Consider the following 15,459-nt stretch of genomic DNA (forward strand, 5'->3'; position numbering starts at 1 on the left):
TGCCTTATGTCCTGTAGCCCGAGAACCTGCTGGTCTGGGACGGTGCCAAGGGCGAAGAGCAGGTGCGCATCTGTGACTTTGGGAATGCTCAGGAGCTGACTCCGGGAGAGCCCCAGTACTGCCAATACGGCACACCTGAGTTTGTGGCCCCTGAGATTGTCAACCAGACCCCCGTGTCCGGAGTCACTGACATCTGGTAACACTGGCATGCTGGCCACTGGGGCGGGCCAAGGCAGCTGCCCTCAGCACTATGCTGGGGACTTGCTTGCTGCCAGAGAAGAGCTTTACTGAGCCCAGGTTCTTCTCCTCAGATAGCCAGTGATGGCATTGCCCTCGGGGTCTTCTGCCCATATGACCCCCTGACCAGCCAGTGCCTCAGCCCTGTCAGTCCCTGGCTCTTTGTCTCCCCTGGGTGCTGGGCCTTGGGGGGCTGGCCTCCCTTTCTGCAGCTGCCACATCTCCGGCAGTGAGAAAGGCATGGCCCCAGGGGCCCCGAGACTCCTCCGGGCTTCCTGGGCTGGCCCTGCTGTGGCTCTTGACTCCTCAAGGCATGTCTGGACCTCTGAATCCAGGGTCCTCAATGAAGGAGGCATCCCTGGGCTCCTTGTCCACTCACTGCTCACAGGGAGGCCACGTCTCCTTCAGGCTAGCGGCAGCAAACAACGGCTCACCTCTATCGGGAGGTGGGCTCTTCTCTTACTCACCCGTTCTCTTTTCCCACAGGCCTGTGGGCGTCGTGGCCTTCCTCTGGTAAGGACCCCCTGCACTCAGGGCCCCAGTCCTATAGCAGCCTCCTCACAAGCTCACCCCTAACATTTGCAGGGCCTGGGGCAAGAGTGCCATTGTGGCCTGCAACCACCCCCTTCTCTTCCACCCCTACCTCTGCTTCTTCCTCAGTGCATGAGTGTGGACACCCCAGTCTGCATGTCCAAGCTCTGTCAGCCCCATGAACAGCCACCCCTCAGGCCTACGGGTGGGCACACTGGTGTACACTTGGGAGGATGGATGGAAAGAGGCCTGTGCAGGCTCAGTGCCATCTGGGCAGGAAATTACAAGGCCCTGAGTGTCCAGAACATGGTCTAGAAGCACAGGGGTCCTTGGGCTCAGGGTGGGCAAAACCCCTTGGCCTGCAGACTCCTTGCCTCATGGAGAGGCCATGCACGGCTGGTTGCCCAGGGCTAAGGGTAGTGCTGCCTCCCAGCCCACCCACGGTCGGGGGTGGGGACAGGACAGGCAAGGGTCTGAAAGCTTTGGCTTCTTGCTCAGCCTCCCCTCTACCCAGGATCTCCACCTGTCCCCAACTCTGTCCACACATCGGCACCCCACTTTACCTCTGCCTCAGCCCAAGGCCCTGCCCAGCTCTCACAACAGCCCCCTCCCCTGCAGTCTGACGGGAATCTCCCCATTTGTTGGGGAAAATGATCGGACAACATTGATGAACATCCGAAACTACAACGTGGCCTTTGAGGAGACAACATTCCTGAGCCTAAGCAGGGAGGCCCGGGGCTTCCTCATCAAAGTGCTGGTGCGGGACCAGCTGTGAGTAGAGGCCCTGAGGAGCACCCCACTGCAGCATCCCCCTCCCTCTACCCCTTAGATATCCACTCTCCCACTCCTTAGAGGCCATATTTTTGCAAACATTTATGGACTGACAGACTGCATGAATGAATGAATGCATGATAAAGCTCTTCTGGCTCCTTCTTAATCCTCATCCCTTTACAGGAGGCCTACTGCAGAGGAGACCCTAGAACATCCTTGGTTCAAAGTGAGTCCATCCCATAAAGTGGGTGGTACAAGGAGTGGAGGGAGAGAGACTATTATTAACAGCTCCATTTATTTAGTGCCTACAATATGCAGAGACCATGACAGGCATTTTATACACACCGATGTATTAGTCTCCCAACAGCTCTGCAAAGGAACGTATTATTCCCATTTTGTTGGTAAGGAAGCTGAGGTTCAAATCATTGGTTGAGCTGGGTATCGTAAACTACAAATTGCAGAGTCTAGACTAGGATCTTGCCTCAGACCTCATCCTGGGGGCCCTCATTAGGTTCCCCTGACTCTCCTGAGTCTTGTGTGCCCACCTCTGTCCTGCGCTGGTCCCATGCACAGTGGTTGGTGGGTTGGTTATGAGCGCCTCCTGGTGGGCAAGGTTCTCATTGCTCCTCTGCAAACTCCAGCATTGTGGGACCCGGAGCCAGGACACCGGGAGTTCAGTAAATTGAGTCCAAAGAGGGACTGAATGAACTGTCCACTGAGCCTTGTGCTCAGTTGACTGAAGGGCAAAGTCATTCTGGCATCAGTCCTTGGAGTAAGAGCCTCCTCTCAGTCCGAAAGGAAAAGCCTGGGTGGTGGCTGAGGGAGGCATCTGTCCTAGTCTGGACTGCCAAAGCCAAGGCTCCTCGTGGCTGGGTCTCTGGTCCTAGGAGACAGGCTGTGAGCTGGGGAGCTGGGACCCAGGCCAGGGGCCTAAGAGGTTTGCTGGCACCCAAAGCCCAGGGCACAGGCCTTCTAGGGCACCCAGTATTCTGGGACAGGGCCTGGAGCCCTGGTGCAAGCTCCCTGTGGGGGCCAGAAGCTGGCCCCTGGGAGCCACTGGTTTTCTGCTTCTGCACTCAGGTTCAGGGGATTTTGCCACCAGTGGGTTCCTTGACTGTGGGAGTTGTTGTGACAGACCAAGGGGAAGGGGACCCCCAGGATCCCAGGCTTCATGGCGCTCCACCCACTGCCCCTCCCATGGACTCCGTCTCTCCGTTGTCAAACCTTGAGGGGTTAGGGTGACTGAGGGCTTTTCCTCATGCCCTCTTTCCCGGGTTTGCAGACACAGGCAAAGGGCGCAGAGGTGAGCACTGATCACCTGAAGCTGTTCCTCTCCCGGCGCAGGTGGCAGGTGAGTTTGGCTCAGGCCCTGCCTCTGCCCCTTGCACTTTCTCATTCTCTAGGCCTCTCTCTAACCCTGCCTTCCTGTGCCCTCACCTTCTGCTCATCTAGCTCTCCGCTTCCCCGCCCACCCCCCATTCCCAGCTTCCCCTCTGGGGTTAGGTCTAAGCCTGAGTGGACCTGGGTGGGTCAATCCTGCTGCAGGGATCCCCCAGGCCTGACTCGACTGCCCTGTCTCCAGCGCTCCCAGATCAGCTACAAGTGCCACCTGGTGTTGCGCCCCATCCCTGAGCTGCTACGGGCCCCCCCAGAGCGGGTGTGGGTGGCTGTGCCTAGACGCCCACCCCCGAGTGGGGGCCTGTCATCCTCCTCGGACTCAGAAGAAGAAGAGCTGGAGGAGCTGCCCTCAGTACCTCGCCCACTGCAGCCGGAGTTCTCAGGCTCCCGGGTGTCCCTCACTGACATTCCCACTGAGGATGAGGCCCTGGGGACCCCAGAGGCGGGGGCTGCCACCCCCATGGACTGGCAGGAGCAGGGGAAGATACCCGCTGAGGAGCAGGAGACTCCCAGCCCCCAGGTCCTCCCCTCCCCAGGCCAGGAGCCCGCCGATGGGCCCAGCCCCCGACGGGGTGAGCTCCGGAGGGGCAGCTCGGCTGAGAGCGCCCTGCCCCAGGCCAGGCCGCGGGAACCGGGCCGGGGCCTGCACAAGGCGGCGTCTGTGGAGCTGCCGCAGCGCCGGAGCCCCAGCCCGGGGGCCACGCGCCTGGCCCGGGGCGGCCTGGGGGAGGGCGAGTATGCCCAGAGGCTGCAGGCCCTGCACCAGCGGCTGCTGCGGGGAGGCCCTGAGGACGGCAAGGTCAGTGGCCTCAGGGGCCCCCTGTTGGAGAGCCTGGGGGGCCGCACCCGAGACCCCCGGCTGGCGCGGGCGGCCTCCAGCGAGGCGGCGCCCCTCCACCAGCCCCCGCCCGAGGCGCGAGGCCTGCAGAAGAGCAGCAGCTTCTCGCAGGGGGAGGCGGAGCCCCGAGGCCGGCATCGCCGCGCTGGGGCGCCCCTCGAGATCCCCGTGGCCCGCATCGGGGCCCGTAAGCTGCAGGAGTCCCCCTCCCTGTCCGCCCTTAGCGAGGCCCAGCCGCCTAGCCCCGCGCGGCACAGCGCCCCGAAGCCCAGTGTCCCAAAGTCTGCAGAACCCCCCACCGCCACGCCCAGTGACTCCCCGCAGCCTTTGGCGCCCCAGCAGGCCCAAGAGAGGGGCCCCGAGCCGGCGCCGGAACCAGTCCGGGCGCCTAGGCCTGCGCAGCCCCCGGCGGCCCTGCCAAGCCTGGCGCTGCCGCTCACGCCCTACGCCCAGATCATACAGTCGCTCCAGGTGCCGGGCCATGCCCAGGGTCCCTCTCAGGAGCCCAGACCCCACGCGGCCGTGTTCGCCAGAGTGGCCTCCCCATCCCCCGTAACCCCCGAGAAGCGCGTACCATCACCTGGGGCACCCCGAGGGGTGGCCGAGAAAGCCCGGGTGCCCACGGTGCCCCGCAGGGCCGGCAGCTGCCTCGGCAGCAGCATCGAGAACCTGGAGTCAGAGGCTGTGTTCGAGGCCAAATTCAAGCGCAGCCGCGAGTCGCCCCTGTCGCGGGGGCTGCGGCTACTGAGTCGCTCGCGCTCGGAGGAGCGCGGTCCATTCCGCGGGGCAGAGGAGGACGACGGCATGTACAGGCCCAGCCCTGCGGGAACCCCGTTGGAGCTGGTGCGACGGCCGGAGCGCTCGCGGTCAGTGCAGGACCTCAGGGCTGCCGGGGAGCCCGGCCTAGTCCGCCGCCTCTCGCTGTCGTTGTCCCAGCGGCTGCGGCGGACCCCGCCCGCGCAGCGCCACCCGGCCTGGGAGAGCCGCGGCGGGGACGGGGAGAGCTCGGAGGGCGGCAGCTCGGCGCGGGGCTCCCCGGTACTGGTGGTGCGCAGGCGGCTCAGCTCCACGCTGGAGCGGCTGTCGAGCCGGTTGCAGCGCAGCGGCAGCAGCGAGGACTCCGGCGGCGCGTCGGGCCGCAGCACGCCGCTATTCGGGCGTCTGCGCAGGGCCACGTCCGAGGGCGAGAGTCTGCGGCGCCTCGGCCTCCCGCACAACCAGCTGGCAGCCCAGGCCGGCGCCACCACGCCGTCAGCAGAGTCCCTGGGCTCCGAGGCCAGCGCCACATCAGGCTCCTCGGGTGAGGAAGGATGGAAGAAGAGTGTGAAGAGACTAGGGTGCAGGGCTGGGCTGACGAGTGCAGAATGGGGAAGAGGGTAGGGTGCGCTGGAAAGAGGCTCTGGGAGGTGAAGGCTGGGGATATGCACCAAAAAGAGACTGGCATGGTGCTAGGGGGACTTGAGGATGGAATGGCGGAAGTGGAGGGGTGGGAGGCTGGGATAGAGGCGGGTGGGGTGGGCCTGGAGGTTCTTTTCCACTGTCCGCCTTCTCTGTGTTGAGGACCGTAGGGGGCAGAGGGCTTCCTGGTACTGACTGGACTCGTGCTTTTGGGCCCGGGTCTTCACAGCTCCAGGAGAAAGACGGAGCCGCCTGCGCTGGGGCCTCTCTCGGCTGCGCAAGGACAAGGGGCAATCCCAGCCAAACCTCTCTGCCGGTGTCCGGGAGGACTTGGGTCAGCAGTATTTGCGCAGTGAGTCAGGTAATAGGGGCCAGGCAGGGTGAGTGCTCCCTCCCCACCCCACCCGCGCCCTGCCTCACGCGCTCAACATACACACTCTCAGGGAGGGGAGAAGCCTCTGACCCGTAAAGGCAAAGCGGGGCGGGGGAGATGGGCCACCTTGCAGAGCCTAGGCTGTGGTGGAAGGGGTCTGGAATCCAAAACGCAATAACTGCAGCTACCGTTTATTTGATAATGCCAACTGCTGTATTAAGCACTTTATAAGCTCTGTCTCATTCAATCCTCCTACATTGTTTAGGACTATTATCATCATCCCCATTTTACAGATGAGGAGACAGAGGCTTAGAGAGGCTAAGTAGTTGTCCAAGTCATAGAGCTAGTAAGAGGACTGAGCAGCCTGAGAGGTGGACTGTGTGACTCTCTGCAGCAGGCCCCAGAAGTGGCTCCCACACACTGTACTTAGACCTTTCTTTGGCTGGCTTCCCGGACCCCCAGAGCCTCCCCTGAAATCCATGTATGCTTGAGGGTACACCCAAAGGCTTGCGCTTTCTCCCCTAGCCTACAGGCCCACATCTGGGCTGTGTCCAGTTCTCCGTTTCTCTATAGCCCAAACACCCATCTGCCCCTCCCTGCTCCTCTCCTCCCCACAGAGGGCAGCCTTCAGGGCTTTCCACTGGGAGCTGAGGGTCTTGGGGTCTGCCTTGGTCTGTTGCGCTGCCCAAGCATCCTGAGGCTGCAGGGAGGGAGAGATTCTCCACCCGGGTCACCTCATCCCCACCTGAAAAGGTGGCTTTACTCGAGGCCTGCAGGCAAACGGGCCAGGTTTTCCACCCCCATGCAGGAAAGAATCAGGCCCCAGGCCAGGGTGTAGAGGATCTTTATAAGTCACCAGTTCTGTTCTTCCCCAGTTCCTGGGAAAATCCTCAGAATGGTTCTGGCCTCATCTCCGCTGGGCCTGAGGGGACTGTGTCCAGCCAAGGCCAGGGGAGCTGGGGCAGCTCACTAGAGGCCAGTGGGGTCTATGGTGAGTGAAGAGGAGGAAGGGAAGGCCAGTTGGAGGGGGAGGGGGTGTGAGAAGGAGGAGGAAAAAGAGAGAGAAGCCAGGATGGAGGCCTGCGGACAGCTGATCCCTGCCCACCTGGGGCCTCCCTCCCGGCTGTGCATTTTGCTGGTACAGCTGATTTCCTGCCGAGGCTGTGTCCCCTTACCTCATCCTCTGCCTCCTCCCTGCAGGTCTGGCCCCTGGGAGGATGGGGGTGGAGCTGGCAGAGCTGGGCATCACCTTTCACCCTCTTGCCTCGCCTCCCTCTCTTAACCCCCTCCCAGTACCTTCATTTGGTCTGGAGGCTGCCATTGAGGAAACTGTGTTCACTTTATGTTGTTGGCGCCTCAGTGTGGGACTCCTCCTTAGGGAACACTGGGGTACAGTGGGAGGAGCGCTGCTGTCCTGTTCATTCACTCCTGCTGGCTGGTTCTCTCCTGCCAAGCTTGTCTGCACCCTCAGCCCTCCTGGTTCTTCAGCAGGCAGCTGTTGAGCTCTCAGGGGTTCCCACTCCTCCTCAGCTCTCTCAGCTCAGGTGAAAAAATCCTTCTCTCTCTCTGTGTGGCCAGGACAAGACCGGGATTTTTCTAGAGGGATGTTGCCAGGGGGCATGAACTTAAATCCTCAAGGCCTTCAGGAGCCACAGGCTAGCTGCACTGAAGCAAAGACCCTGGCCCCCTCCTCGTCCCCTCACAGGTGCCCACTGGCCAGCTGGGAAGGTGGCTTCTCCACTCTGCTGAAACAGCCTTTCTCAGGGTTGTACATCTGGCTCCTCTCCGGGCATATTACTGAGATAATAATAACCACGATGTTGTTGTTAGGTGCCGTCGAGTCCATTTCGACTCATTGTGACCCTATGTGACAGAGTATAAGTGCCCCCATAGGGTTTTCCAGGCTGTAATCTTATGGGAAGCAGATTGCTATCTATGTCTTTCTTCAGAACTGCTGGGTGGTTCTAATCACCAAACTTTCGGTTAGCAGCCAAGCGCTTAACCATTGCACCACCAGGGCTTCTTGCAACAGTCACCAAAAGCACCAAACATGTTGCCATTGCATCCATTCCGACTCATAGCGACCCTGTAGGACAGAGGAGAACTGCCCCATAGGGTTTCCAAGGAGGAGCTGGTGGATTCGAACCGCCGACCTTTTGCGCCACCAGGGCTCCAACAACAATAAAGCCTAACATTTGTTAGTATTTACTGTATGCTAGACACATGCTAAGCACTTTACATGCCTCTTTTAATTCGAACAAACCAAACTCATTGCCATCAAATCGATTCCAACTCATAGCAACCCTATAGGACAAAGTAGAACTGCCCCATAGGGTTTCCAAGGAGCAGCTGGTGGATTTGAACTACCGACCTTTTGATTAGCAGCTGTAGCTCTTAACCACCATGCAACCAGGGTGTCCTTAATTCTCAAAACACTCTTAATTTACAGACAAGAAATGGTGCTTTTAAGAACGTAAATGACTCATCCAGGGTCATGCAGATATTGTCTCTTGTCTCTTCAAAAAAGCTCTCACCCATTAGTTGACCGGAAGAAGTGTGGAGGAGACCTAGGAAGCTCTCGGTGGACCCCAGGAGAAGGAGGGGGAGGGGAAGCTGACACCCTTCCGGGATCTGCCCCGAGATTTGCCTTGACTTTGGATCTTCTGAGACTGGATATCTCCTGTGGTCTATGTGAAATCTCAGCTCAGCTCAGACCACTTGCTCCTCCTGCTTCTCTCTCTTGCCCCCACAGTGCCCCAAAGGGAGTGGGCATTGCAGTGGCATCACTAGGGTTGGTGTCACCCAGTGAGGTAGTTCATGCTGTCACACCCCCCCATGGGTCTCCTCTCATACCAGACCAGACAGAATCCTTAGTAATGTTTTTTGTACTAATGTTACTCGTAAACTGTAATCCCTGTATATCACTTCTTCTTTTTCTTTAATTACTACTTCAGTCTCAAAAAAAGGTATTGATACAGGTTTACAAGTACTAATTACCACCATATTGTAGTTAAAACACCAGAAAATTTGACAAAATCAGCGTCTCTAAAAACCGGCAGCAACAAAAACAATAGCCCTGCTTGGAGCACATACAGATGAAACCACGTGGCTGAAAGCATCGTTGTAATTGGGTAATAATGACAGCTCCGACCAAAGTGCATCAAACCCATTGCCTTCGAGTGCATTCCGACTCTTAGCAACCCTATAAGGACAGAGTAGAACTGCTCCATGGGGTTTCCAAAGAAGTGGCTGGTGGATTCAAGCTCCAACCTTTTGGTTAGCAGCCGAGCTCTTAACCACTGTACCACCAGAGTATATTAAACCCAGTGCCGTCGAGTATATTAGAAGGTTCAAAAAGTAAATTAGAATGAAGTTTTAGCCTTGTAAGTATACGGACACACGTAAGCCGGGCTCATGAAAAATGTTTTTGTTGTTATAACTAACTCCACGGATATTTTTATGGACAGTCATTTTGGTGTCACCCCCTCCAACAGTGTCACCAGGTACAGTCTGCACCTGCTGCACCCCCCTAGTGACACCACTGCGGCATTGCAGGATCTTAACCATTATAGCTTTTCAATACCTGTTTGTTTTGTTTTTCTTAACAAATGTTTATAGAGCTTGTACTTAGCGTTCCCTGCTCTGAGCAATTTACAAACGAGGTAGGTACCGAGTGGCTTCAGTAGTCAGTGGAAGGAAATTCCACACACAGTGAGTCTTGAGAAACTGATGCTGTCTCCAAGGAAGATACTTAAAGACGTGGCGTGGGCTTCCACTTCCCACATCCCACGGGAAAGAGACAGCCATTCACTCTGCTCCCTGTGGGCCGTGCCAGCCCTCAAGCTCCTCCTCCCTCGCTGACTAGTGAGTGGGCCAGGGTCTCCACACACTCACACCACCGCTGCTCTCCCTCCAGACTTCCCCCCAGTCTTCCACATCAAACTGAAGGACCAGGTGCTGCTGGAGGGAGAGGCAGCCACTCTGCTCTGCCTGCCGGCGGCCTGCCCTGCACCCCACATCTCCTGGATGAAAGGTAAAGATGCTGTAGGTGCCCAAGACCATTGCTCCCATACAGAGAGGGCTGGACACGTGCTCCCAGGCCCTTGGGTTAGGACAGGCTATGCTTTGGGGCGGGGGGGCGAGGCTCAGGGGCTATTCTAGGGGTGGGGCCTGGATGAGGACCCCCTTGCTGCTTCATTCAGCAGCCCTTCCTGCTCCTCCTGCCCCCAGACAAGCAGTCCCTGCAGTCTGAGCCCTCGGTGGTCATCGTGTCCTGCAAAGATGGACGGCAGCTGCTGAGCATCCCCCGGGTGGGCAAGAGGCACTCAGGGCTCTATGAGTGCTCAGCCACCAATGCCCTGGGCAGCATCACCAGCTCCTGTACTGTGGCTGTGGCCCGTGAGCAGGGATGGGGGGGTTGTAATGGGGTGTGGGACGATGGGCTCTAAGCGGGGGCATAGGGCTCACTGGGACTCTTCTCCTTGTGTCAGGTATCCCAGGGAAGCTCACGCCTCCCGAGGTACCCCAGACCTACCAGGACACAGCGCTGGTGCTGTGGAAGCCGGGAGACAGCCGGGCACCCTGCACATACACCCTGGAGCGGCGTGTGGATGGTGAGGGCAGGGGACAGGTCAGGAGGAAGAGGGAGAATCCCAGGGAGACAGCAGACCGGGGGAGACAAGTGCCCTCACAAGGCAGAAGCCCCTTCCCCGGGCTCCTCACAGACTGCACCAGAGCTTGGCCACCCCTTCGGCGGCCTGAGCCCCTCCCTCATGCTGCCTGCAGGGGAGTCGGCCTGGCACCCCGTGGGCTCGGGCATCCCTGACTGTTACTACAACGTGACCCACCTGCCCATTGGTGTGACCGTGAGGTTCCGCGTGGCCTGTGTCAACCGTGCCGGGCAGGGGCCCTTCAGCAACCCTTCTGAGAAGGTTCTCGTCAGGGGCACTCAAGGTCAGAGGGAAGGGGACCCTGCGCCCGGGGCCATCCCTCCTTGGAGTCCTGTGATTTGGCCCTGGGTGCCAAGGTGAAGATTTTCTTTCTCATCACTTAGATTCCTCAGCTCTGCCGCCAGCTGCTCTCCAAGATGCCCCTGTTACCTCAGGGCCAGCCAGGGCCCCGCCTCCTGACTCTGACTCTCCTACCTCACTGGCCCCGTCGCCTCCCCCGACCCCAGCTCCCCCAGCCCCCCAGGCAGCCTCTCTCAGCCCCTTATCTCCCCCCAAACCCCCCAGCCAGGCCTTGTCCTCACTCAAGACCGTGGGTCCACCACCCCAAACCCCCCCACGAAAGCACAGGGGCCTGCTGGCTACACGGCCAGCAGAGCCCACCCCACCCAATGGCCAGGTCCTGCCTGGTGAGCCCAAGTCTTCCGTCCCTGACACTGGGACCCCGGCCCCAGCCTCTACCCCTCAAGGGGCTAAGCCCGCATCTTCCTCTACTCCCCAGTACATGGTGACTTCCTTTGTGTCTGCACCACCAGCCCCCGAGCCCCCAGCCCCTGAGCCCCCTCCTGAGCTCACCAAAGTGACTGCGAGGAGCTTCAGCCCAGGCAAGGAGGCGGTCAGCTCCCCTGGGAGTGGTCCCCCCAGCTCTCGCAGGCCGGAGGGTACCACACTTCGACAGGGCCCCCCTCAGAAACCTTACACCTTCCTGGAGGAGAAGGCCAGGCAAGCAGGGCTGGGGCAGTGTGTGCGGGGGAACAAGGGAGGAAGGGCAGAAAATAGGGAACACAGGAGAGAAGGCCAGGCAAGCAGGGCTGAGGGGGGCACAGGGAGGGAGGGGTGGAGTGTAGGGAACACAGGAGAGAAGGCCAGGCTGCCCTGGCCAGGGCTGGGGGAAGAAGGTGCTGAATTCTGAGTCCTTAGCACGAAGGAGCTCTTTATTCTGTGCCAGGCACTGTACTGAGCTCTTTAGCTGTGATCTCATTTAATCTTCACAACAGCTCTGATAGGGAGACACTGAATTATCATTACCCATTCACAGATGGGAAAACTGAGGCTAGAGAGGCTATGGGACTTGCCTAAGGTACAAAGCCAGAGCATGGCAGAGCTAGGATTTGAACCCATGTTCCTAGGATTCAGCTCAAGCCCACACTCAGAGCCATTCTTGGCCCAGGTGTCCCCTTCTCTCCTGAGCCTTGGTGCCTCCCCCATATAGGGGCCGCTTTGGCGTAGTGCGAGCATGCCGGGAGAACGCCACAGGCCGGACGTTCGTGGCCAAGATCGTGCCCTATGCAGCCGAGGGCAAGCAGCGGGTCCTGCAAGAGTATGAGGTGCTGCGGACACTGCACCACGAGCGGCTCATGTCCCTGCACGAGGCCTACATCACCCCACGTTACCTAGTGCTCATCGCTGAGAGCTGTGGCAACCGGGAGCTGCTCTGTGGGCTCAGCGACAGGTAGCGGGGGCCCTCCTGGGGAGTGGGCAGGGCCGGGCCAGGCTGGGCCCCAGCTGTGCTGGGATGTCACCTGCCTCCCTCCAGGTTCCGGTACTCAGAGGACGACGTGGCCACCTATGTGGTGCAGCTGCTCCAAGGCCTGGACTACCTCCATGGCCACCATGTACTGCACCTGGACATCAAGCCAGACAACCTACTGCTGGCCCCTGACAACGCCCTCAAGATTGTGGACTTTGGCAGCGCTCAGCCCTACAACCCCCAGGCCCTGCGGCCCCTGGGCCACCGCACGGGCACGCTGGAGTTCATGGGTGAGGCGACCAGGCTGCCATCCGGGGAGGGGGGCGGTTGATGTGCTGCTAGAGGGACAGTAGCCAGGGGTCCCCCCACTTCACCCACATACACTCTGGGATGGGGTCTCATTCAGTCGTGTATTGAACACTTACTAGATGCTAAGCAATGCGCTAAATCCTTTATCTGAATTTTTTGTCATTGGTCTTTACGATATCCCCGGCGATTGGCATAATATTGCTCCCCTTTTACAGATGAAGAGTCCTTGGGTGGTGTAAACACTCAGTGTGCTCGGCTGCTAACTGAAACGTTAGAGGTTTGAGCCCACCCTGAGGTGCCTTATAAGAAAGGCCTGGTGATCTGCTTCTGAAAGGTCACAGCCATGAAAACCCTGTGGAGCACAGTTCTACTCTGCACACATGGGGTCAGCCTGAGTCAGAATCGACTCGATGGTGACTGCTTTGTTCGTTTTTTTACAGATGAAGCAACAGAGGTGCTGTGAGGTTAAGTAGGTTGTCCAACATCAGAGAGTTATAAATGGTGGAGCTGGACTTTGACAAAGCTGGAGAGAGAGAAAAAAAAAATTTTTTTTTTAATTGCCCAGGCAGGGTCCGCTGACTAGGAAAGGGCAGGCCTGGGGTAGAACTCGTCAGGCTGACTCAAAGGCTTTTGAAATCTGGGTGTTGACCACACTCTGTGATAGCCACTTGCCTCAGAGCTGATCCAAGGGAGCTGGTAACCCTGGTTCTCAGCTCCTCTGGAGTCCTGGGGTCCCCACCTTTTAGTGCCTGGGGTCATTCCTCAGCTACCCTGGGGAAGACCCTGGGGGCCACCCCGCTCCTGTCCTGCCCACTGGTATCCAGGGCCTACAGTTCTGGTGGTACCCATGGTCTGGTGACCTGGGCACTGTCCCTGCTCCTCAGGCCCCCAGAGGCTCCCCTTGCCTCTCCCCGCTCCCCTGCCACCAGGAAGCTGGGTCAGATTGGCCTCTGTTTCCTGTCAGCTCCTGAGATGGTGAAAGGAGAACCGATCGGCTCTGCTACAGACATCTGGGGAGTGGGCGTGCTCACCTACATCATGTGAGTGCCCCGGGCCCTACCCAGCCCTCTCTTCAGCACCATGACTCCAGGACCCACCTCCGCCGACTAGCCTCCTCCCACCCTCAACACACATATATGCATACGTGCACACACACGGCTCCTGCTTCCTACACACCCCGGGGCAGGGGGCACTTGGCCCTCAGAGCCACCACACTCATGTCCCCTTGCCTGGGAGTTGGCCTTGGTCCATGTGTGCAACTGAACTGTCTCCCACAACAGGCTTAGTGGACGCTCTCCATTCTATGAGCCAGACCCCCAGGAAACAGAGGCTCGAATTGTGGGGGGGCGCTTTGATGCCTTCCAGCTATACCCCAACACCTCCCAGAGCGCCTCTCTCTTCCTGCGAAAGGTCCTCTCAGTGCATCCCTGGTGAGTGGCCTCACACCTGCCAGGCCCCAGCATTTCCTGCCCCTGGCCTCAGACCGCCTGCCCAAAGATCCCCCACTCCTCCCTTGCCCCTAATGACGTGCCGCTGCTACTACTAGGAGTCCCTGGGTTGTGCAAACTGTTAAGCGCTCGCCTCCAAACCAAAAGGTTGGCGGTTCGAATCCATTCAGAGGTACCTCAGGATGGCTATCTACTTCTGAAAGGTGGCAACCATTGAAAACCCTGTGAAGTACAATTCTACCCTGACACACACGGGGTCTCCATAAGTCAGAATCAACTTGATGGCAACTGGTTTACTACTAGTACTACTGATGGTTGCACTGCCTACCTATGAGATAGGCAGAATTACCATCCCCATTTCAGAGATGGGGAAACTGAGCCTGAGAGTAGCCCGAGATCACACACTCAGGGTCAATTCAGGATTGGAACATGGGTCACTCAGGGTCAATTCACGATTGGAACATGGGTCTCCGGGAGCTGTCCTTCCTGGCTCACTGCTCCTGGCTTGGCTGGGCAGGAACCGGCCCTCCCTGCAGGACTGCTTGGCTCATCCGTGGCTGCAGGACGCCTACCTGATGAAGCTGCGCCGCCAGACGCTCACCTTCACCACCAACCGGCTCAAGGAGTTCCTGGGCGAGCAGCGGCGCCGCAGGGCTGAGGCCGCCACCCGCCACAAGGTGCTGCTCCGCTCCTACCCTGGCAGCTCCTAGTGGCATGGACCACAGCCCAGCCTCAGGCTTTGACTCAGTTCCTGCTATGCTATGGGACATTCCAGGGCCCACACTGCACCGGATGGGCCCGGGGCTTCGGACACCACCAGCAGCAACATTCAGCCAGGCTATTACCTCATGGACCTGGGGGACAGAGGCCAGGGGCTTGGGCCTGCCACCAGCCTTGGTGGAGCAGGAGAGCCCTTGGCCAGGCTGGTGGGCGTGGGTGGGAACAGGAAGAGGGACAAGAGGGGAACAGGGAAGTGAAGAGGAAAAGAAGGCGAGGAATGAGAAAGGGGAGCCTCTCCGAAGGTTCTGGGGGTAGGAGGGACCGTGCGTGGGGGGAGAACACAGGAGTGGCTGTAGAGGAGGGGAGCCAGGGCGTCAGGGCGATGGGCTAGGAGTGGGTATCAGTGAAGCAGGGACAGGAATCACACAGAGCAGGACATGAGAAAGGGCATCAAGGTGGGGGAAGGAGAGGAGAGAGGACTGGCTGAGGGTAGGCAGCCTGGAGGGTGGAGAGAGGCTGGAGGGGAGTGGCCACTCAGGCCTGCGGTGTCTCCTGTCCCCGTGTCCAGGAGCTCCGTGCTGGCCCAGGGATGTCTCCACCACCCCTTTCATGGCCTTTGACCTTCTTCCCATTCATATTTATTTATTTATTGACTTTTATGAAGTTTTCCCTTCCCTATCGCCCATGTTGTCCTGCCTATCCCCCCAACCATTCAGCTGCCTGTGTAGCTGTCTGTCTGTCACAAGGAGAATAAAAACAGCAAGCAGCAGGACCTATGTGTGGTCTCTGGGAAGGGGTGGCTGGGGGTGGAGGGGCATTGAGTCCTGGGATGGGCATTTCAGCCTTCTCTGGGCCAGTGAAAGCCAAGGCCTCCTAGCCACACACACCTTTGGGCACATACCAGCTAGCAGCTTGGGACCCTCCACACCTTCCCCTGGCCCCCCTGGCCCCTCCCCTCTATTCCCAGTCTGCTTCTCTTCCTGCAGTTTCTGGGGTCCTGCCAGAACCACTGAATCCCC

The 15,459-nt window shown here is 59.1% G+C and overlaps 1 protein-coding gene across 10 annotated transcripts in view; it reads left to right on the forward strand.

Moving 5' to 3' along the window:
* SPEG (striated muscle enriched protein kinase) overlaps positions 1-15,205 on the forward strand; it is a 60,052-nt gene extending 44,847 nt beyond the window's left edge. For 7 of the 10 annotated variants that reach the window (XM_049888280.1, XM_049888271.1, XM_049888273.1 and 4 more), the window contains 17 exons: positions 18-196; positions 724-750; positions 1,387-1,539; positions 1,723-1,765; positions 2,822-2,890; positions 3,122-5,075; positions 5,403-5,534; positions 9,463-9,579; positions 9,777-9,944; positions 10,037-10,159; positions 10,332-10,499; positions 10,600-11,215; positions 11,706-11,945; positions 12,030-12,253; positions 13,237-13,312; positions 13,553-13,702; positions 14,238-15,205. In XM_049888280.1, the coding sequence (XP_049744237.1) occupies positions 18-196; positions 724-750; positions 1,387-1,539; positions 1,723-1,765; positions 2,822-2,890; positions 3,122-5,075; positions 5,403-5,534; positions 9,463-9,579; positions 9,777-9,944; positions 10,037-10,159; positions 10,332-10,499; positions 10,600-11,215; positions 11,706-11,945; positions 12,030-12,253; positions 13,237-13,312; positions 13,553-13,702; positions 14,238-14,430 (4,632 nt within the window). In that variant the 3' untranslated portion in view covers positions 14,431-15,205. Of the gene's footprint in view, positions 1-17; positions 197-723; positions 1,540-1,722; positions 1,766-2,821; positions 2,891-3,121; positions 5,076-5,402; positions 5,535-9,462; positions 9,580-9,776; positions 9,945-10,036; positions 10,160-10,331; positions 10,500-10,599; positions 11,216-11,705; positions 11,946-12,029; positions 12,254-13,236; positions 13,313-13,552; positions 13,703-14,237 lie in introns of those variants that run through there. The other 3 variants (XR_007517968.1, XM_049888278.1, XM_049888277.1) reach the window with 3 other exon arrangements.
* Positions 15,206-15,459: the final 254 nt, after the last annotated feature.

This window comes from Elephas maximus, chromosome 6, assembly GCF_024166365.1.
Source record: "Elephas maximus indicus isolate mEleMax1 chromosome 6, mEleMax1 primary haplotype, whole genome shotgun sequence".
NCBI classification, from domain to species: Eukaryota; Metazoa; Chordata; class Mammalia; order Proboscidea; family Elephantidae; genus Elephas; species Elephas maximus.